At 26.2% G+C, this 22,525-nt stretch overlaps 2 protein-coding genes across 5 annotated transcripts in view; one reads left to right on the forward strand and one right to left on the reverse strand.

The window, feature by feature from the left end:
- Positions 1 to 4,976, reverse strand: part of p (WD40 repeat domain-containing protein pink) — a 91,306-nt gene extending 86,330 nt beyond the window's left edge. Inside the window, exons 1-2 of one of the 2 annotated variants that reach the window (XM_067265332.1) lie at positions 4,422 to 4,976; positions 1,713 to 2,193 (exon numbers count right to left, since the gene is read on the reverse strand). The gene's annotated coding sequence lies outside the window, so the exon portion shown is untranslated. The remainder of the gene's footprint in view (positions 1 to 1,712; positions 2,194 to 4,421) is intronic. The other variant, XM_067265407.1, reaches the window with a different exon arrangement.
- A 59-nt stretch (positions 4,977 to 5,035) lies between these two features.
- On the forward strand, positions 5,036 to 12,321 carry wupA (wings up A). Of its 3 annotated transcripts, none has more exons than XM_067267950.1 (9): positions 5,036 to 5,191; positions 7,656 to 7,701; positions 7,940 to 8,068; positions 8,147 to 8,270; positions 9,065 to 9,165; positions 10,152 to 10,195; positions 10,284 to 10,313; positions 10,393 to 10,504; positions 11,967 to 12,321. In XM_067267950.1, exons 3-9 carry the CDS (start codon positions 8,039 to 8,041, stop codon positions 12,012 to 12,014), a joined length of 489 nt encoding a protein of 162 aa, XP_067124051.1. In that variant the 5' UTR covers positions 5,036 to 5,191; positions 7,656 to 7,701; positions 7,940 to 8,038; the 3' UTR covers positions 12,015 to 12,321. The 3 variants fall into 3 exon arrangements, with proteins under 3 accessions (XP_067124051.1, XP_067124130.1, XP_067124192.1); XM_067268029.1 differs by lacking the exon at positions 9,065 to 9,165 and adding an exon at positions 9,560 to 9,660; XM_067268091.1 differs by lacking the exon at positions 11,967 to 12,321 and adding an exon at positions 10,686 to 11,032 and having other exon boundaries at positions 5,037 to 5,191.
- The last annotated feature ends 10,204 nt before the right edge of the window (positions 12,322 to 22,525 follow it).

The raw sequence follows: 22,525 nt of genomic DNA on the forward strand, positions 1-22,525 counted from the left end.
ATTTTAATACAGACTGTCTTAACTTAAATCAAAATGACTGGAAGATATTGAAATATTCGAAGCCAAAGAGAAATAATGGCCACACTTCCGGTTTGATAAAGTGCGATCATACATTTGTATGTGGCAGAATATAGACCACGTGTCATAAATGAAACTGATTCTGATTGGTTAAGTGTGATATTTCTCGATGCTTATCCCTTAGGTATAGACAGGAGGGTTGCACAAGTAGGTATATAGTTGTTATTGTGGAAAAACATAGAAGAAAAACAAACTTTATATGATTTATTCTACAAAATTTATATTTACGCAACTAAATAAATCTCAATTTTACTTAAAATAATAATGAGAAGAATTCATTCGTTCAAAATAAAATGTTTATACAGTAAAATATAATGAATTATATTTTATTCAATGACAGTTTTAGACTCTTGCCAAAGGTCCTATGCATTTAGAAGTCTCAGGTACATACAAATGCATAATATAGAATTCAAAAATTCGAACATTTTTGAATTATTTTATTTATAATTATTTTAGCTTCGATAATTAGCAATTTTCATTATTTTATTCTAATTTAATTCACGTAAGACTAAAATTAAATTTTACATTAATTTTATCTAGCTATAAAAATTATTTAGGGAATTTTTCAAATAATTGTCAATGAGAATTGTACGTTATATTTAGGGAAATAAGGTATTGTTTTCTTTATAACTCAAGTCTCCTAAAAATTTCTTAATTAAGAAAATATAATTGATAGGAATATAATAAGTGATCTACAAAATTCACAATCAATTCTTCAACGGTTTCCACACGGAATAATCTAATATTGACATTACGAAGAAAATGCAATTATAATAAACATTCAAATGTTTATTCAATAATCCACCTAAATCTAATTAATTAGATGAAAATTATAACGACAAATCCGGATGATTGAATTAAATTATAATTGATAAGAATGATAACCATTCAACCAAAATATTTATGAATTATTAGAAATTTTTATAGAACTATACCAATTTGACAAAACTGTTCTTAAATAAAAAATAAAAACTTCTATAATTTTTTAAAGACAATTTAAAAAAATGTTTTTTTATATTAAGCGAGAATAAAGTTTATATTATAAATTATTATTAATTGTGTAGCTTCGAAGAAAATAATTAAAATTAAAAATTTTAATGTTTTGTATCAATTTTCCATTCATTCTTTTAATGATAATTATTGTATTGTACCGAAAAGGGCTTCGTTGATTCACTGTTCAAATAATTGAAAGGGAAATCAAGCGCATAATACTAAATTTTATTTCCGGTTTCCAATGTGACTTGCTAAAAATTCAAATATATTAGTGAAAGATTATTATCAGTGAAAATTATATTACGCTTACTTAAATAATACAAAGCAACTAAATTAGTAAATAATATAACAATAAGCTGACATTCTTCCTTCCTTGCTCTTCAAGCCTAATTAAAGAAACGAGCCTTCAATTTTATCAAAAAATATTTCAAATGTCTTTTTTCCCCATTTTTCAATGGCTGAATTTCAATACAAAGCCATATTTCAGCGTGGATCGATCTTTTAGTTTTTTTTTTATTCTAAATATTTTTTACTCATTCGAAAAGGGGAAAGTTCACTTATAATGAGTCAAAATGTACAGAAAAATAACGAAATTCGTTCACAACGAAACATTAGATCCAAGATATTAGGAACATACTTACAATGATGAATTTTTGTCTGTTGTACTCTTCTTTTCGAGTATGCGATGTTTTATAGACTGAGATACAAGTTTCGTGAATACAAATGCGACATTATATCCAGCCAGTTTGTCTTGTTTGTTGTTACTCACTTGACAGAAGCTTACTCTTCAGTTTTGGTTAGAAGTATTGAAGTATTATAGACAGTGGCTTTATATATTCTAGCTTCTTTTTCTTCTTCTTTTTGTCAATACTTTCGAGATTGAATAATTCTCTCCGCTTTCAAATTCGCATGAATTATTTATCTCTACCAATTTTTATTTTGCAATTTTCAATAAAACTTTATTTATGCTTTATTATTTTATAAATATTATTTATTCTGTTAATTATATTACTTTACAGTGGAATAAATATAATTATTTAAATTTTTTTTTATTTATTCCATTCTTAACTCTTGAATCTGTGTTTTTTTCTTCTGTGGATAGAGAAAAATTAAAACTGCAAACTAAAAAAAACATCAAATTAACTTGTTAAAAGATAAAATATTCATGCCTGATTTGTCAGTAAATACATATACAGTACATTCAATAATTTGAAAGATAATATCTCTGAAAACCTTGTTATAAAGTTTGGTTTGCAATAATTATAATGCTCTAATATACAACAATACTAAAAGTTTATTTATAAAATTTAGTATTTTCTGGTTTAAAATTATAATTTTGATAATAATTAAAATTAAAAACCAAAAAAGTTAACAACGTTTGAAAGAAAATGATAAGATTGAATTATAAACTTACATTTTCTAGTTTTAGATAAATGATTTTTTTTATAATCATTGATGAAAGTGAAGAATTAAAAACAAAACTGTCAAGATATAAAACAAAATTAGAATTAATGTACTGTACTTCATCATTATTCTTCTCTTTGCTTAATCTTGAATAAGATTAATTAAACATCAATTTATTTGATAGATCAATTAACTATGTACTTTGTGATAAACTGTAACTTGTTTGTTGTTATGTATAATAAACATACGAAGAGTGTTGAACCGTTAAAATAAATGATTCAATTAAAATTACAAATAATATTTAAACTAAATACACTTATTAAAGTAGTAAAATAATAACTGAAAAATATTAATTTTATTTAAATATCTTCTTTACTTCACAGAGTTTAATTTAAATACATATACCTAATCGAACTTTCATAATGATTCCATATATTATTCAAGCTTTTCCAATATTACAAATCCTTTATAATATAAACCAACTATTTAAAAATTCCTGATAATTTGTATCTCGATTTACGGATGAAGTTGCTGCTAAAGGAATCCATTGTAGATATTGCATAAAATCCAAGAAATTCAAAGGTTTGAAACCACTAGAAATGAATCGCGGTAGAATTAATCGAGGAGCATTTGGCATAAAAATAAGAAAAGGCACAAAATTAAAACGAGGAGAACTTGGCCAATCCATAAAGAATCGGTTTATGTGCCGATTTCAAATCTGTCAAGGACGATGAATAAAAACTACCAACTTAAAAAAAAAAAATATTCAACCTAGTTTAAATTTAACGTGGATATTTTTGATTAAACGGTTTAAAAATTATTTATGTTTTTAATTTTAAAATTCAAATTAGGAATTTCTTAATACAAAGAAACGGTTATATTTACGTTGATTATTATATAAAATCATAACAAATGTTGTTAAAAGTTTATATATAACTTCATTTAATGTATCTACCATTTTTAAATACGTATACGACAAATGTTTATACCGATTCTCACAGTTAAATCCAAAATTTTCGAATATTAATAATTTTTTCTTGGATTTATTAATTATAAAATATGTATTTTGCAAAATTATAAGCGTTTTAAATTAAAAAAATTTTTTTATATTAATTTATGGGACCATGAAAACCAGTGTGAATTACGATATGGCCAGAAGTTGTTTTTAAAAGATTCAATGGAGAGCTCACCGCGTTGACATTGGTGAATTAATGCGTATACGATTAGTACTAAATATAGACGAAGTTTGCAAAGTTAGTAGTTATAGTTGGCAGGTCAGACACAAAACTAACTCCACACTTGTTTTTCAATGTAAGCTATTTCAAAATTTTGAAATCTTAAATGCATCTGCCAAGAGAATGAGATATTTAGAAAGAGTATATTTTCACTTCGTATATATAAAAACTATATTCTATAATTGAATATATCTCTTTTAGGCTATTGGTATCTTATAGTTGTATTATGGCAACAAAAGTAGATTTTAAAAAGTAAAATTTGAACTGTTTTGAAGTAACTAGAACAAAATTTTTGATCATTTACTTCACGATTTTTATTAAATCGCTCTATTTAATATTTACTAAATTAAATATTGCTCTTTTAATTACGTAAAGTATATTATTATACTTTGAATATTGTTTATAATTTAATTTAAAGAGGTTACGAGGAGTTTACTTTTAAAAACAATCATTAATTGTGTGGAATAAATCAACACTATTTATTATAAGTAGTTATTAGTTTTATTATTAAAATAGAATACAATTTATTTACTAGATAATAATTTAGCAAACTAAAATTAATACTGAATAAATTCTAATTTCTTATTTAAGTCTTCATCTAATATTAATATTTAAAAAAAAATACCAATTTCCTATGCACTGCTTTATATTTTATATAATAATATAGTTATTTGTAACGTAAACGTAAATAAATATTTGAAAAATATTTACTTTGATGTTGCAGAATGTCAAATATCAAAAAACTGTTTTAGTGCTGCTGATCGTGACATCAAGAAGCACGTGTTCACCCTTTTTTAAAGCCGAATGATGTCATCCCCGTCTACTACTAATCCAATTCAGAACTGTATATATTTTTTTATATGACATTAAGATATTTATAAGACAGTTTATACTTAAATCCTACTACCAAAATAATGAATATACTAATTAAATAATTTCTTCTCGCGTATCCTATTAGTATAAGCATGATTTATTTTAAACTCGATTATAATTATATTAGTAAATTTTTATATGGCAATTTAAACAGAAGTTATAACTATATTTAGACTAGCTTTAAACTATCGTCAATTTTTAAATTCATGCTTTAGAAAAAGATGTACTAAATTAATAACTTTCTTCCTAATTTAAATCAATGCAAGGAAGAGCAATTTTTGAAACACCTTTCCTTAAAAAAGAAGAAAAGTTAGAGAAGTAAGCCAAGATATTTGTCTAGTATCAATTTACAAGGCAAAGAACGTGGAATTACGGCAGGGATCTTTAAGGACCCACCGACGCTTGCGTAGTAAAGAAAGTCGAAAATGTACGTGCAATTTTATAAAAACATCATCTCATTGGCTATAGACTAGATAGTTACACCCAATCATTTTTACTTTTACGAACAAGTTAAGTTGACGAACTGAAAGCCTACTTGGGTTAACAGTTTTAACACTGCAGGTTTCCGACTGATTTCGACAAGGCAGCTCATTCCTTCTGCTCTTCAGGTAACTGTTAAACATTATACTAACTTTACACTATTTATAAATTATCCGTAGGTTGATAGACAGTTTTCCAAGAAGATTCTCCCTCGAAAATCGACAGTAAAAAAGCATTCGATTTTTTAAAAATTTGGAAATAAACAAGACGAAGGAAATTAATTTAAAATAATATAATTTAAATTTCTTAATATACAAAATTTATATTATTATTATTATTTTTTATATGCAAAACTATTTATTGTCGAGATTTTAAATAGGATTTTGTAATTAAGTTTTGTCTCATTTTGTATTTTGAAGCTTTAAAAGTTTGGTTCTTTAAATTTTTACTTCGGAGGAGAAAGGTTTATTCTCGTAGATATTTTTATCTGTGGAGTTTTATGTCAGGGACTGCAAAAGATGAGCTCTCAGTCGATCTGCTAATCAAAGCTTGCCACGTCAACGTACTAGAGATTCCCTATTTGGACGGGATGATGGCTGCTATTGTGTTACTGGGTCAGAGCATCTTTGCACGTTAAATTTTTAAATGATTTTATAATATTTTTAATTAAACACTCGATTATTTTCACAAAATGTTTTTTTCATTTTATTATTAATTTTTTAAAGCGCCGACGCGAAGAACACTTCAGTTTTTTAAAAAATAAATTACTTTAATTTTTCTTTAATTTGCTATCGTCAGCTGAAATTCTTTAAAAATTTGATACGCTGCAAAAAGTTTTCATTTCAAACTTTAAAATATTTTCCGCTTTTCTTGCCTAACTTAGCAAATTTTTTTGCTTTTTTAAAATTATATTTAATAATTAATTAAATTAATATCTCATACTTTCAAGAAACTTTCTTTAAAATGCATTCAGAAACTTTTCACCCATGTTGCAGAATAAATAATTGATATAAAATTATTCGTAGGCATTATACTTGATGAAGAAATTGTTAGAAATATATTTAATATAATAAACTAGAAATAAAAATATAAAATTTGGAGTATTAATTACTATTAAGTAATGAAAATGTCGTTTATTTTACTTTATTCCCCAAAAAAAGCTATGAATGTTAAATGTATAGGGAGTACTTTTAATAATCGTCTATCTTTTTTTTTCATTTAAAATTGTGTATAGAAACTTATACAGTATACGAAAGAGTGAAATAGCCTACTATAAAAATAAAAAATAATTACATTTTCTGCCTTTCTTTCCTTATATATATGGACGAAATCATCTAATACTATATAAATTAGTTAGTAAAATAATGTAAAAGAACTCTAAATTGGTTATTTAATCTTTATACGTACGAACTTTAGGTGATTAAATTTAGATCACTAATTAGTTTGGATTTTTGCCTATACTTATAACGACAATGCTTAAATAATGCCAACAAAATATGCGCCAAAACCCACCATCTTCAAGACGTAAACAAATCAAAGTTTCATATATATATATATTATCTAGAATTTTATCTCCATCGACTTAAATTTATTAGAAAAACAAATTAATTAAACAAATTTCAATTCTAGATTATATAATATATATATATATAGTAGAGAATTTGAAGCCAAAGTTTCATAGAAAATATTAAAAAAATAGAAATTTCTATGAACGTGAGACGATGGAAAGTGAAACAGCTCCTTTATACACTTTCATGCAACTTCCTTATACTGCCTGTAACGTTGAGTTTTGTGACACAGATGGCGCGAAACTAATTTTAGTATCGTTAAATTTGGATCACTACATGACGTCATTCGAAAGACGAGGAGTTCGTCTAAGAGAGGGAGAAAGAAGATTTTGAAACCAAAATTGCACAGTTTCCAAAACTATTCGAAGAGGGAATATCCGGAAATAATTTTTTTTATATTTCTAAACCGTTAAAACCTCTCCAAAAATTAATTTTATACATCTAGAGTTTTTATTTATTTATTGTTTAAAAAATTTAGAAAATATCCAATTCGAATTTCAATAAAAAGATTCGTATCGAAAGTCGAATATTAAGAAAACAAATCTCGAGCTTAATAATACAACGTTTAGTACTTCCTCCTTCACATATAACGTCAATTGAATATCAAATTTTTGAATTTACAGTACTAGAAAGTGTAATTTAATCTTCTTTTACCACTTTTGATACTTCATTCATAAATCTGATCAGGTAATTGATTCGGAGTATGACAGAACTTTTACGCAATCACTACGTAAAAGCAGCTTTGTTCTTACACACACGTACAAAAAAAGATTTCTTTCTTTACTGATGAATGGTGTATTGTGTCTTTATTGTTCCTGTACATGTGCTACAATATGATTTTTTAATATAAAAAATGCATTTAATAATTTTAAAAACACATACAAGATACCGAATTTTTCGTTAAAAATGATTTATTTAGATTTATATATTTTCTCATGATAAAATTATTATTATTAAATTAAGTATAAATTTTATTAACATAATTATCCATTCGATTTAATTAAATTGTAATTATTTTTATTAGGTTATCTTGAAACCCGATAACTAAAACCGTCAACATGGCAGAGTAAGTACTGTTCTACAAAACTAATTCTTTGTTTAAATTTAATGAAAAAAAATTAATCAAATTGATTAATTAAATATCTTTTTCTTCCTTTTTTTCAAAATGACAATTTTCTACGGAAACAGTGAGGTAAGGAATATTTGATGTAATTAAATTAATTAAAAATAATTCAACTACGAAATAAAATAAATTATTTGTAATATTGTCAAAATAGTATTTTTACACATCCAAACGATTGATTTCAGGAGGCAAGAAAGAAGCAGGAGGAAAGAGAGAGGAAGAAGGCCGAGGTACGAAAAAGGCTAGAGGAAGCTGCCAAATCCAAGAAGGCCAAGAAGGGTTTTATGACCCCTGAGCGTAAGAAGAAATTGAGGGTAAGAAAAGGAATTACGTCATGAAAATTATATAAATAAATCAAGAAAAATAAATTGGAATTATTGTATCTACATTAGAAATTGCTCAGGGCTAAAGCAGCTGAAGAATTGAAGAAAGAACAAGAAAGAAAAGCAGAAGAAAGAAGGAAAGTTATCAACGAAAGATGCGGACCTCCCAAACCCTTGGAAGGCGTTAATGAAGGTAAAATTATTATAAACTATATATTATATGTAATTTATAAAACTCCATTTTGTTCTGTTTATTTTAAGATTTACAAAATCTATTTTGTTGTTTTTAATACATATATTATTTTTTCTACTATAAAATCTTCTTTCGGGTCTTATAATAGTTTACAATGTAATTGTTAAATTATTATGTAAAATTAAATTTTAATATATATACTTTAAAATCCAACTTACACGAAATATATTTCATATAAAGAAAATTTTTTACTCTTATTAAATTAAGTAAAAAATTTAATGAAGATTTATAATTTGAGATAATGGATCAAAAATAAATTTCACAGCATTTAAATCTGTTTAAAATTTTGATGTGCTAAAAGAAATCATAATTATTTATTAATTTCTTTTTAATTTAATAAATTCAAATTAAAGTGAAACAAAGATTAAGATGGAGATTAATGCTTATTTTATCATCATATAATAGTAAAATATATTTTAAAAGTTAAAAAGAATATATTTTTGACATCCTAAATATCGACAGTATAGTTTTTTAATTAAGACCATTTTAAAATTTGACAGTTATTCGACTTTAGTTTTAAATTAATTTTTGATCCTAGATTATTTAGACATATTTTTTTTCCCCTAAATTTAATATATTTCAGTAACTCAGAGTGCATATCATTAATGCCGCACACGATAAATTTTACCTACTCGAATTTTGGGTATTTGCATATAATTTTTTTTTTAATTTTGAATATTAAATATACATTTTGTTAAACACATTTTATGTAATTTTTATGATGTCGCCTTCAGCCACACTTCAAGCAATCTGTAAGGAGTACCATGCCCGAATTTCTAGTCTTGAGAATGCCAAATATGACTTGGAATACGAAGTGCGACAAAAGGATCATATGGTACGAGTAATTTTAAAGAGGAACGAGGAAAAAACCACAAGCGTTTAGCACCGCTTTGGCTAAACGTTGGCTTTTGGCTTTGGCTTTGTTTTTTTTCATTTTCTTTTGCTGAAATTTTGGCACAGAATATAATTTTTATTTCGGCCATAATGCTTTTGCTGATTTTGTTTTTTTCATGATTTTTTTTTAAACAAAACAGGAGCTGCTTTTGAATAATTTTTATTTTTGCTTTTGATACGCTTTTATTTGCTTTTTTTATTTTGCTAATTCAGTTAGTGTTTCGCTGCTATATTTATCATTTACTTTAAGTTCTGTTTTTAGTTTAAGCTTTGCTTTTTATGTTTGCTTTGCTTATTTATTTTGTTGTAGCTGTAATGTGTTAATTTTTACTTAGCTGAGCTACAAGCTATCTGCAAAGAATATCATGACCGCATTTATAAATTAGAAAGTGAAAAATATGATTCAGAATTCGAAGTTAAGAGAAAGGATTATCAGGTCAGTTCGAACGTGTTCAATTTATTTGTAAAAGCCTTCCAATGTCTCCGGAAATATATTCAGTTGGTCTATTCAATAAAATAATTGGAATGGTATTTACAAACTGAATACATTTTAATTTCCTCAGCAAAATAAAATGTATTCGGCTGAAGAAGAAACTTTTGAACTTCATATTTACTGAATTTTGTTTTTTCAAAGAGTAATACTTTTATATTTTTTTTTGTTTTTTATTTTGCTTGCTGTTTGCTTACTAAAACTTTTTTTTATTTCTATAATATAGAATATATCTTAAAAGACACTCTTATATTTAATGTAAATATACATAAGAGTAATATTCGTAAAAAATTAAATTAAAATTTATACTTTTATTAATTAAATTTTACTCTTAATGTAGTTAAAATAAAAAAAAAAACAGGTATTTAATTAAATATAAACACATTTAAAATCGGAACTTAAATATATAATTATTAATAAAAATCTCAATTTTCCAGATCAGCGAATTGACTATCGCAGTGAACGATCTTCGTGGAAAATTGTACGTAGTATATTTATTAAGTATCGATAATTTATAAATATTTTAATATTTTTAAAAATAAAATTAAACGGGTTTGCTTTTATTCTAGCGTGAAACCGCCTCTGAAAAAAGTTTCCAAGTAAGACTTTTACCGATTGTTTACTTCGCGAAAATGCTTTAATAAAGACACAATATATTAAAATTGATCTATTTTCCAGATTCGATACCAACAAGCTTATGGCCTTCACTAAGAAATTAGCTGTTGACTTCAGAGCTAACCTGAAACAATCCACTGCTAAGAAATTCACAGTGGATGACGATGCTAAAGAGGTATGTTCGTATTATTTTTATCATTACGGAATTTTATTTTTTAATGTATATACATATCAATGCTATAATGCCATTGCATATTTAATATTTTAAACCCGCTATGTTTACTTGTGGCATTGTTTGTGATAAATTGTTCTTAATCCATTAACTTTGTCTGGTCTTCGTGTTCTCTTCTTCACAGACGAAAAAGGAGGAGAAACCACAATGGGCCAAATGAAGTCTCTACAGAGCTACCCATGCTCTTCCTATATTGGTGATTGTTGTAACTAAAGACGTTGTTCGTTGTATACTTGTTGATAAAATGTCACACAAATACACAAAACATAAAAAAACACGTTTTTCTGATTTATGGACAGTGAAAAAATAAAATTTGTTTATTACAATATTCTAAAAATACTTCAAAATATTATTTTTCAGCATTCTATTTGTATGATTTTGAGAACGACGGATGTTCTAGATCATATTAGAAAATATTGATTTGTAACATCCTTTCATAATAACCTAATAAAAATAAATTCGTGTCCCTTAGTTATTATTTATTTTCATTAAAAATTCCTTAGGATAAAGTACAGGTGTACTGAAATTCACCAACTTCAATTACAAGGAAATGTTTGAAATTTAAAAATTTTTTATCTGTACCAGGAAACACTTTAATCATTTAAAAATTTTAAGCATAAATTATTATTAAATTATAAAACCAATTGTCTTTAATTACTCTCTTAGGAAAACGCATTAAACAAACACTAAACTCACAAAATGTATTGGCGAAATTTACAGTACACACATTCATTATTACAAACAAATGACAATGTTTCTGCTTTGATTAAATCTTTTTATTCAAAATATTTTTTAAAATTTGATTTTTGATTCTTTTTACAGGATTTCTTTCTTCAACAGATGGATTTCATTCATTTTTGTTTGTTTTTTTTTGTGTGAATTTTTGCATTTTGCTATTTACTTATTTTAAAAGCTTTAGCAATTTTTATGTGTTGGACTTTGTGTTTTTTTGATATATTTTGCCAATTTTTGTTTTGCAAAATATTTTGTATATTTTAAGAAAAAAAATGAAATCCAGAAACTTTTTTCTGAGAATAAGATGGCCGCTGTGAATATATTTAGAAGAAAATTTCAATATTTAATAATATAAATCACACACATTTAAGAAATAATTCAATTTAATTTAGAAAGTAATGCTTAGATACAAAACATACGTACAACTACATAATTTCAAGTAACAGGTCAAGTAAGGCATTATTTTTACTATTTCATAAAAGTTAACCGAGAAAAAATATATATATCTATTCAAAAATTTAATTATTTAAAAAAAAATTTAATTAATTAATTAATTAACACTCCATTTAAAGAATTCTGGTCATCATTAAAACAGAAAGTTTCTGGAAGGATTTCTCTTAAATACAGCCAATTAAATCAATATACCAAACCTTTTTTCTTTCGAGTACAGGCTAAGCCAGAATGGGCATTGGGTGGCAAAGAAGGCAAGAAAGAATAAGCAACAGGATTTAGAATCAAGAACCTTTTAATAAAAATATTTCCAGATCATGTATGTCACATGATATACGTTATATCGTTTGTTTCTTCTTCTTTTTTTGTTTCTAGTCATTGTATAAAAGTTAAAAAAAAAGAAAATCGGCGTCAAAACGAAATTTTATAACATTGTCTTGGGAATATTGTCACGTTTGATCTCTATTGATGGTCACCCAAGAAATATAATCAGCTATGTAAACGATCTGGATTCGAATCACGTCTTGTGTACAACTTTTATTTGTTTCGGAAAATAAATTATGCCCTTTAACATATTTAAATTAGTACTGTGTTCATATATAATGCGCTGTATATAAAGTTTTTAATTATTTTTCAAATGTTAATTAAAAGAAAAATTTTAAAATAAATAATTTCCGTTTTATTTAATTTCTTTTAATTAATTATTTTTATTTAAAAGCATATTATGTTCCTTTTCGCAAATATATATATATATATAACAAAATATTTTCATTAAATTGTTATAAATAATTTAATTATTTCTTTTATTTCGTTTTAAATCAATTTAATAATTTATTTTTAAATAAAAATTTAATTAAAGTTATTATTTAATGAGTTTATTCAAAATTCGGTAGTTAATAAGCATAAATTTAATTTTTTGAATATAAAAATATTTTATTGAGTTTACTTCTGCCAATTTTCAGGATCATTAAGCAAAAAGAAAAAAAAGTATTTTTGTTTACTTTTTAATTTAAAATTTTCAAAAAAATAATGAATATTAATTTTTGAGATAAACTTGTGGAATTTAATTATAAGTAAAAATTTTCAAATAATATTAAATAAAAATTGATATTTAATATGGACATTTACACTAAAATAACCAATTTAAATATATTTTTAAATATTTATTAAATAGAAAAAAAAATGAATATTTTCTTACACAGATAAATGTAGAATACATAGGGTATTAATTTTCAAATCGACAATAACAATTTTATAAATTTATTTAATAAATTTAAATAAATATTTATAAATAAAAAATAATAATTTGAAATTGTTTAATTTGTATATTTTAGTAAGTTCTTAATTAAAATTCCTTAATAATAATAATAATAAAGTATTTAACATCATTATCTATTTAACTTCTAATTAAATTTTATAAATTATATTCAGATTGTTTATATTTTTTTCTTATTTTTTAAAATCTTACACATGACATTTTAGAATTCTCTTTTTTATTTCTTAAACGTATTTTTTTTATAATTATCGTATTAAAACATTTTTTACCGAATTTACATCGGTTTATTTGCTTTGCTTTTATCAGTAAAATCAAAAATACCCTTCAATATTTAATTCGTTTTATTTAATCGTTAGGAGGTTTTTTCGTGTTAGGTTATACCACGTATCTTTTTATTTACAGATTTTCTCATTCAATATAACATGCTTCTTGTTAAACTCAAGACTAACAAGTTCAACTGATGTAAATGCAATGCCATCTAGTTGAATCCAAAGCAAACTGGATTCCTTTCGCACTAAAGATATAATTAAAACTTTCATTTGGTGTTAAATACAGAATAGTTTTCAAGTTTTTGTATCAATATTTAATTCGTCCATTATATTTAATTATATTTTAATTTAATTCAAACTTAATTATTGATGATTTCAAAGTAATACTTAAGTCTACTCTGATGATGATTATGCTCATGGCTTTGATTAGTCGTTATACGTACTAACACGATTTGTTCTAAACTTTTGTATCATCGACTGCATTAAAATATACTTTAACAACGTAATTAATATTCATAATCTCAATGAAAAAAGTAAGAATTTTGTTGTTGTTGTGTTGGAAAAGATTTCAACATGGCGTTACAATTTTAAGATTAAATACTTAAAATAATTGCAATACGAATAACGTCTCTCTTGATTTCTGTTAGTAATTTTCAAATCGTATTTCACTTCGAAAAGATGGCGACAGTCTATCTTAAATACTAAATTGGATATTTTTTAACTTATATACATTAAAAGCATAATTTATCTAAAAAGCAAATCATTCAATACAATATCTGTTTATTTCTTTAATATCGTTTAAAATAATAGAAAACACATAAGGATGATATGCTCAGCACGAGAACATCGATATTGAGATTTCATATTTTTTAATAGGTTCCACTTGACGACGACGACGACGACGACAACTATAATTAAGACTAACTCTAGGTTTTCTGCAATTTCAAAGATAATTCTTTTTTTTTTTTTTTTTACTATTTTTACGAATGATTGAGAAACCTATGGCTGCAATGTCTCCCTTAGAATGACATTGTAGGCATAAGTAAGGCAATAATAAGTCTCGCGTCTCGCACAGTTACTTGCTTAGTCTAATCTTTAACAAACGACGAATATTAATACACACTGATACGCACGATCACGCATTCATATTTAATTATACGAAACATAACGTGGGTCAATATACCACGTTTTTCTTTAGATTAATTTGAAATCAGCATCAGAGTATTTTTATTAATTAATGAAAATAAAACATTATTTAAAACGTTAAAATTATAGATTAAATGTAAACCGACAATAAAAATTAATTTTCACAAATTATTTTACTATTATCGAAACCGAAACTGGCCGAAAGCGCTAATGCACTATAGCTCGAAATTTCTGCCGAAAACACACGAAGGCGATTTAGAAGGAATGGAGCATTCTGTCCGAAAGTGCAAGTTGTTTAAGGTTACCAAGTAATTCTTCCGAATAAATCCAAATACGAAAAATCGACCATAAAGAATAAACGAATTTTGTACAATAAACGAAATAAAAATGTATGTTTTTATGTGTGAAATTCTCCATATACTATTTATAAGCGTATGATTGTATTTTGTTTCTAGCTATACGGCAATCATATATGTAGAAACTTGTCTGTCTGCATAGTTTAACAGCAAGAATATACATTTTTCAGGGATTAATTTGGAATTAATCTTTTAAAATAAATTCCGATCTTAATTGCTATTACTAAATATTTAAAAATAGATTTTTCCTATTTTCTCAAAGTTTGTAATTAGCTCTCAATAAAATCATTCGGTTAATATTTGCATCCGGATTGAAGATTTACGCTCGGAACCCCAAATGAATGTTTCGTGCTCTCTAAGAATGTGGTACTCGGATGGTACGGAATGGCTCAATTTCATTAGTCGGATAGATGGAAATTGATGTTTTGCGACAGAAAATAATCGTTTAACTCCGACTGCAGGAGAAAATAATTCCAAATATCCAGATTTTTTCTAATGTTAACTCTAACGTAGCAATTCGTGGCAGAATACGAAACGGTAATCGGCTAACCAATCGAATTTCGCGAAAACGTGCTAAATATTTAGACTCGGCAGCCTTAGACGTAAAATAATACCTCCCGTTGATAGAAACATTTCCCTTGGTATTTATGAGGTATCATTCACATTAGGTTAAGAGATTCACGTAAGCAAATGTATCAGCTACATTTCTCGCAACTTTCCCGTACCCCTCAAGAAATACTAGAATACAAGGAACACAGATGGGCAAGATGTGCGGTGCCCATCAGTGGCCAAGTGGATGAAACCACCGAACAGAGGTCGTTGCCTAGCGCCTGGCCAACGTATTTTCCGGGTTTTATTCACGTTTGTAACACAAATAGGAGTCAGTTTCCCATGTAAAATCACTCTTGGGAAATCAGTCACATGTCGCGCTGTCATGTACAAACAAACAAAGCGACGTGCGAACATTTTGACGATGGAAAAGCTCCTCAAATCCGCTAAAGTCTACACAACTGAAAAACTTTTCAAAAGTTAACAACATTTAAATACGCCAAGTACAATCTATGTTTAAACCACAAGGATGCAAAAAAGCTTTCATCGGCCCGGAAATACATTTTGAGTGTTATACTAAATCAGACACTTAAATTAGTACCTATATTACAAGTATATTTTGTTACTTTATTATTTTTACTTTGTTTGCGGTTCACATTACGCGGTATTTATTCTTAATTTTAATTTAAATTTTATGTATTCCGTGCCACGCTCCATTCCATTTCCGTCGGATCCCGAAGGTGGCCGCGTAAATAGCCGAGAACGTTCGATTAATAATTTAATTTTGCTGATTGAGGATTAAAATTGCTTTGTTGAAGACGAATACCGGATTTTTTCTGACATATTAAAATATATTTATTGAAAATATCGAGCAAATGAATTTTAATTCAAAATTCAATCCTAAATTATTAATTTAAATTTATACAAAATTTTTATTACGAAGAGTTATCTAAAATTAAATCTATCTTATTCTCGTGAAAAACTAATGGTTAAAAAGAAATAAAAAAATGAGATTATTCTTAAAATTTCATAAATTTTCGATGCAAAGCGTCAGTCTACCGCTCTGGGGGACCCGGGAGAGTTACCCCAGAAACTTTTTAAGGGTGGTCGGACTCGGATATGTCGGATCCCGTCATTCGTCGCCCGCTGCCCTCTATTGTGGGCCCGGCCAAACCCACGACGGATACGATAAAAGACCCTCTTAGTGTTCAAGGAGCGAAAAAGAACTGTTAAATTTATAACTTGAATGCAAGTGAATTGAAAATTTAAGAAAATAAATTACTTCTGATGCTGTGGTCCAGCTTAAAATTGACGTATTTCATTTCTTCTCTTGTTTTAGCATACAAGGTATGAGCTTATTAAAAAAGTTTATTCCACAGTTTCGCTTAAGTGATGTTCAAATTACTTCGAGAGAACTGTAAACACAGGATAATTAATTCAGTTATACCTACATCATTATTCGAACTAATTTCTCTTTATCCATTTAAAAATAAAGAAATATTTAGATGGCTCCAGAGAAGTCTGTGGTGGATGTCTTTTTATGAAAAATTTAATGTGATTGAAAAATACAAAAGTGGCCCCCCTGTCACAAAAGTTATAATTAATAGTTATTATGTTATTTGAAATGTTCCAAAGGAATCTATCGGGACAATGTTTTACTAGTGATGGAACGAGAATTTTTACAGAAATTAGATTTGAATTTACATTTTTCTTTTAGAATAATCTAAGAAATTCAACAATTAAGTGATAACGTTTAAAGAAAAATCTAATTTCTGGTCAATTCCAGGTAACTATGGGTAAGTTATTAAGAAACCTTATTCTTTACGAAAAAAGTTAGAAAAAAGAAATTTTATAGTTCGATAAAGTTTGATTTTTACTTAAAATTATGCAATTTTTTTGTTTCTTCTGTCTTGTTTCATTTTTTGGCGGGCTACAGTCTAGTGTATATATACTGTGTAATTATTTGTTAGTTGAATGACCATGTAAAAAATTAAGAAAGTTAGGATTAAATCCTAGTTTTCTTAATTTTTCATGAACAATTCAATTTTGATATAATCCTTCACTCCTCACCGCTCATACGTATCGTTGTGTCAAAAAAAGAACAAAATCGAATGAAGTCATAGAAGTCAAAGTGCGTTAATTCTCGCCATAATAAATCTATTTGTAATCAAATATTAAAGAATAAACGCATTTTTGTAATAAAGTACAATGTCGAATAAGTTATTCGGTTGTATAAGAACAACTGAACAAATTTCCTATATCACTAAAACTGAATAGAAAGCACGAATAACAATACATTTTGCAATGCAAAGTCGCATTTACGATGTAGGAACAGGTATCCACATCATTTAAAATATTTTAAAATATTCAAAAGCTCTAGTATGATCATAATGCTGCTAAAATTGAAGAAGTTTCTAACGAAAAGTGCAAAAAGACACGATCAACGAATGTCCCTGACTTTTCAGACACAATAACTAGACTAAAATATGCCATTTACTATAAATAACTAAATCTCGTTGCTAAATGCTCTGTTCCACAAAAGTATACCATCATTCTCAGTTTTTTATCGCAGGAATGTTCTTATAATTCTTTCAAAAATCTTTTAGTTTTTTCCTGTTTGTTGTTTGTAAAAAAGCCTTCGTCTTTTGATGACCAGTGTGAACTTGCAAAATTCTTCTTATTTCCTTAGGATATTCTTACAAAGAACTGCTCTTTTACTTCGCATAAAATTATGCAATGTGTACTTCGGTTTATTGTGTTTGCCTTTGATTTTTTTATGTTCTAAAGCAAGAGTTCTTAACCATTTTGTTTCGTGTATTTCTTTTGTAGTCAGATGAAGGTCGTGGACTCCTCGGAATAATGGTTTTAGATGCATAAAATAAAATTACAAAAGAAATCAGTTATAAGGAAATACATTTATTAAAATAAAAAAAAACATATGCTACAGTAATAGACTTTATGTACTGTTTTATTAATTAATAATTTCACGAAATAACAAAATTTCGAAGTACTAATGAGCGTAAACGATTTTTCGAGATGTGCAACAACTAATGTGGTATGAAAACATTTGTTGCTTCTAATGTTAAAGCCGATCTAGTTTATGTTTCCAAGTCTACGGACTTCTGGTTAAGGACCATTGTTCTAAAGCAGCGCTGTCCAACTTATCATAGCCCGCGGGCCATATTTTCTTCACCAAACATTTCGGGGGCCAAGAAGGTTGATAAATGAATAGTCAGTTTATGTTAATTAAAAAAATATTTTATTTATACTAAAAAGAAAACTTTAAAATATTCGTAATATATTAATGAGAACATTGTGGCCGTAATTTTCACATAGTAAAATAATTTTAATATTAATAATAATAATTTAGTAACATAAATTTATTCATAGTAAAATGTACTCGCGGGCCGTAAAAATAATTTGGCGGGCCGTATACGGCCCGCGGGCTGCCAGTTGGACAGCCCTGTTCTAAAGCATCTTTGAAGACGATGCTTTAAATCGATTAATAAAATCCTACAATTGTATCTCAGATTTCATTCGTCAAAAGCAACAAGCATATCAAGCGATACGAAATTATTAATAGTTTTGAAAAATAAACGATATTTATCTGTAATAATTATAAATAACATAAATGCAACGCGCATACTTCATTCAAAATAATAATAAAACGTATTTTTCGAATTCTATTTGAATTTCATAATGACTCAAGTATACGAATTTGTAGGAGAGTGGTATAATTTGAATAAAACACGAGATATTTTTATACATAATTTATGATATTAATAAAATAGCCTATAATAAAGTAAAAACTATCATTAAAAATTTCGAATATGCAAATTATGCACACAAAATAACTATAAATATTATTAAAGAGCAAAAGCGGGTTTTTACATCTCGGTTTCTTAAAGTAAAAAAAATATATATATATATATTAGTATGAATGATCTCGTAGTAAAAGATTTGGATCCAAATCTGGTCTAAATTCTCGTATTTTTCACTCAAAAATAATAATGAAATAATTCGGGTCAAGTATCTGCGTTGCTCGACTTATTGCGAATAGACGAATTTCTCTAGAAACTCGTAGTAATAATACAGATTTCATTTACTGTTGCCATTGTTATCACCATATCTAGCATAATTTTAAGTGAATAAGGTCAATGAGATGTTTTTATCTATCTACTTTCAGTTATTTTAATCTTTCTTAACTCTACTCACTACGTAACTTAATTTCAGAGAAATAGTTAAACAGAGAGTTAAAGATCTGTAATTCACATTTCGCTAATCTTTTAATGAGTTAATTTAAAATAGATAAGCGATAATTCAGATAAAGTCACTCAGATAAAAATTTTTTGATGAAAGTAAGCAAATTAGAAAATAACCGAAAAGAAAATGAAAAAAAATGAATTTAAAGTAGAAAATAATATAATTTAATTTTCTGTTTGCTGCTTTCTTATCATAAAATACATTTTTATAAGAGCGACAATTCTATCAAACGTTAAAATCATCCAAACAAGTTTTTTAAATCTATGTGTATTCAACATTTATCTTAAATATACAATTTAACTTGTCCCGCATATATTAATTTCATTACAGAAAAATTCGATTTATTAAATAATAGACTTTTGATGCATAAAAATTCAATAATATTAAATTAACAGTAAACGGAATGTAAAAATTATCCTATAAAATAGCCTAATTTAATACTTATCACGTGTAAATATTTTGTTTAGAAGAAAACAAAGTTCTAAAGACTCATTTATGTTAAAATAAAAATTATCTTTTAAGCCTTTCACCTTTAAATTTGTATTTGTTAAATTAGAAAGTAACACGTGTACCGTTGTTTACAAACTGCGACACAGTTTTAGTTTTAAAAAATTCAAATTTCATTCGTTGATAATCATTTGACGTCAATAATCTAATTATATCTTTGGGATGCAATATTCGGGAAACAAAGTAATTTTTAAAGAATTGAATGAGTTATTTTTTGTGTTCCAATTCGAAGCGGTATAATTTTAACCAATTCAAACTGAGGAGGAGGACATTTTCGAACACAGGTGGTGAATTGTGCTGAAATTCCAAGACGACAGTTTTTGGAAACTTTGCCAAAAAGAATAACTGTATTGGATTATATTCAGAGTCGGTATATAAGTTTTTTGTTTCTCTTCTTAATGATGGATTTTAATTAATTAGTTCGTAAGCACAAGATAATTTTTTTCCAGTTTATGTTAAAGAAATTATTAACCTGACGTTTTTAAAGAAGATAAATAACTATTTAGTGGCAAAATTTGTCATTTTTAAAACTAGGCAAAATAAGTAAAACGTGAAACCTGTTAAGTTTTTTGCTATTTAATGTTGTTTATTCGACTTATTTTTGCCAACGGAATCAAGGCTATTTTGCCCGATTATTTAAATTATTTATCGGATCTTTTAAAACATTACAGTTTGTAATTTTATTGTAAAAAATTTTTATAAAAAAGAAATATTCTAACTTTACCTAGGCCTGAAACAATAATTTGCTGAATTTCATTAAAGGAATTCGATGTATTAAAACAATCGTACCTGCCAACAATGATTGTAAGATCAGGACATGGTAAGGTCACTTTTTTGAGTACAACAACAAGAATAGAATTAAAGCTGTAAACATTTAACAATTCTAATTACGTTTGTAAATTAAATAACTGTAACATAATTCGACTTTAATCGGATTCCATACAGTTAAAGTTCGGTATAATAGAGATAAAGATTCGAATTAACTTGGGATATGACGAAAATGGACAAAGAATAACATTGATGAGACATATAAGGAGGTATAACCAGTTAAGGTTATCTATAATTAACGCTAAATCGTATAAAAAACGTTAATGTGTAAAGTGATTACTGCCAAAATATTTGGGTGGCTAAACCCAAAAATAAAATTTTCACCCACACTTCCCACATAGGAACAACTGTCCGTTAATTATACTTCTTTTGGATCATAATTTGGTCCGAAATGAATCACAAATCTAAATTCTGTGAATACTGACAAAGAACTTAATTGTATAACATTAATGTTAAACATCATTTATAAGATGCTATCTTAATTATTTTCATAAGAGGAAAGAACAAGTAAACATTATTTTTTTTAATCAAAATGAAACTAAAATAAAGTCCGCATAATATGTTTTATTATTCATTTTTAGCGAGTTTTACACGTTTAAACTCATGTAAGAATTTCGAATTTTGTTTTGAGAGATAAGCCAAAAATTTCGAGTATCGAATTTAAGGTTCCAATGTGTGAATTTTTAGTAGGTAATGTAAATTTAAAGTAGAAATTATTTTCGTTTCTCGTAGCTTAATTTTAGGTAAATAAATAAATAAATATAGATTTTAATAAAAAAAACAGAAAAATTATTTAAATATATTTAATAAAAATCCTCATTATATTGAACGTGTAAATACATTTTATACTGCATTTACGTATACTTTATTATATCTTTATATATAAATATCTTATATGTTTTACACCCAATAGTATTGTATGACTTTTATTTCTGTATATTTACTATTTTAAGTGGAATTAAATATATTTTTCGGAATTTAAATTTAATTATAATACATACGCTAATTCAAATTATATTACTAGCCTATATTAAGCGTAGTATTTCTATTAGTTACATATGCACGTAATTTAAATATAGCGCATTTAATATATATTAAACTTAGCATTTATATAAATATTATGTACTATTATATTTTCTGCTTTACAGTATATAGTATAAATAAACCTAAAATTTTAAACAAATAGAACATTAAATAAATTTATCTTTTCATTATGTTTGTTTTAATTAATTAAAGCAGTCCTATATAAAATTATAAATTTGTATACAGCTTTTTTTTTTTTTTATCATATACAATGTATACGAAGCTTTTAAATATTTATAGAAACAAACAATTATTGCATCATCAAGAGATCCAATAAGTAAAATGCAAGGTTTCACTTTCACATTTACTAAACTTAAACTAATGATTCGAATTAATATTGCGCCACACTTTAATTTATTTTGTAAGTTTACTAATTATTTAAAAATTATAACCATATTAAAAATGAGTTTCGATGAAAAAATTTAAGAAAATATTTTCTCATATTTCATACACAGAACGAAAAAAATCAAAACGAAAATTGCACTCTCCATAAAAAAAAACT

This window comes from Centruroides vittatus, unplaced genomic scaffold (genome assembly GCF_030686945.1).
Source record: "Centruroides vittatus isolate TY-2023 unplaced genomic scaffold, ASM3068694v2 contig_10, whole genome shotgun sequence".
In the NCBI taxonomy this organism is placed as follows: Eukaryota; Metazoa; Arthropoda; class Arachnida; order Scorpiones; family Buthidae; genus Centruroides; species Centruroides vittatus.

Bases quoted from the DNA above. Each gene is read 5' to 3' on its own strand.
- wupA (XM_067267950.1), top strand. From the start codon at position 8,039: ATGACCCCTGAGCGTAAGAAGAAATTGAGG. The intron at 9,166-10,151 runs GTACGAGTAATT...TCAATTTTCCAG, and splicing joins TGCGACAAAAGGATCATATG to ATCAGCGAATTGACTATCGC. The intron at 10,196-10,283 runs GTACGTAGTATA...CTTTTATTCTAG, and splicing joins AACGATCTTCGTGGAAAATT to CGTGAAACCGCCTCTGAAAA.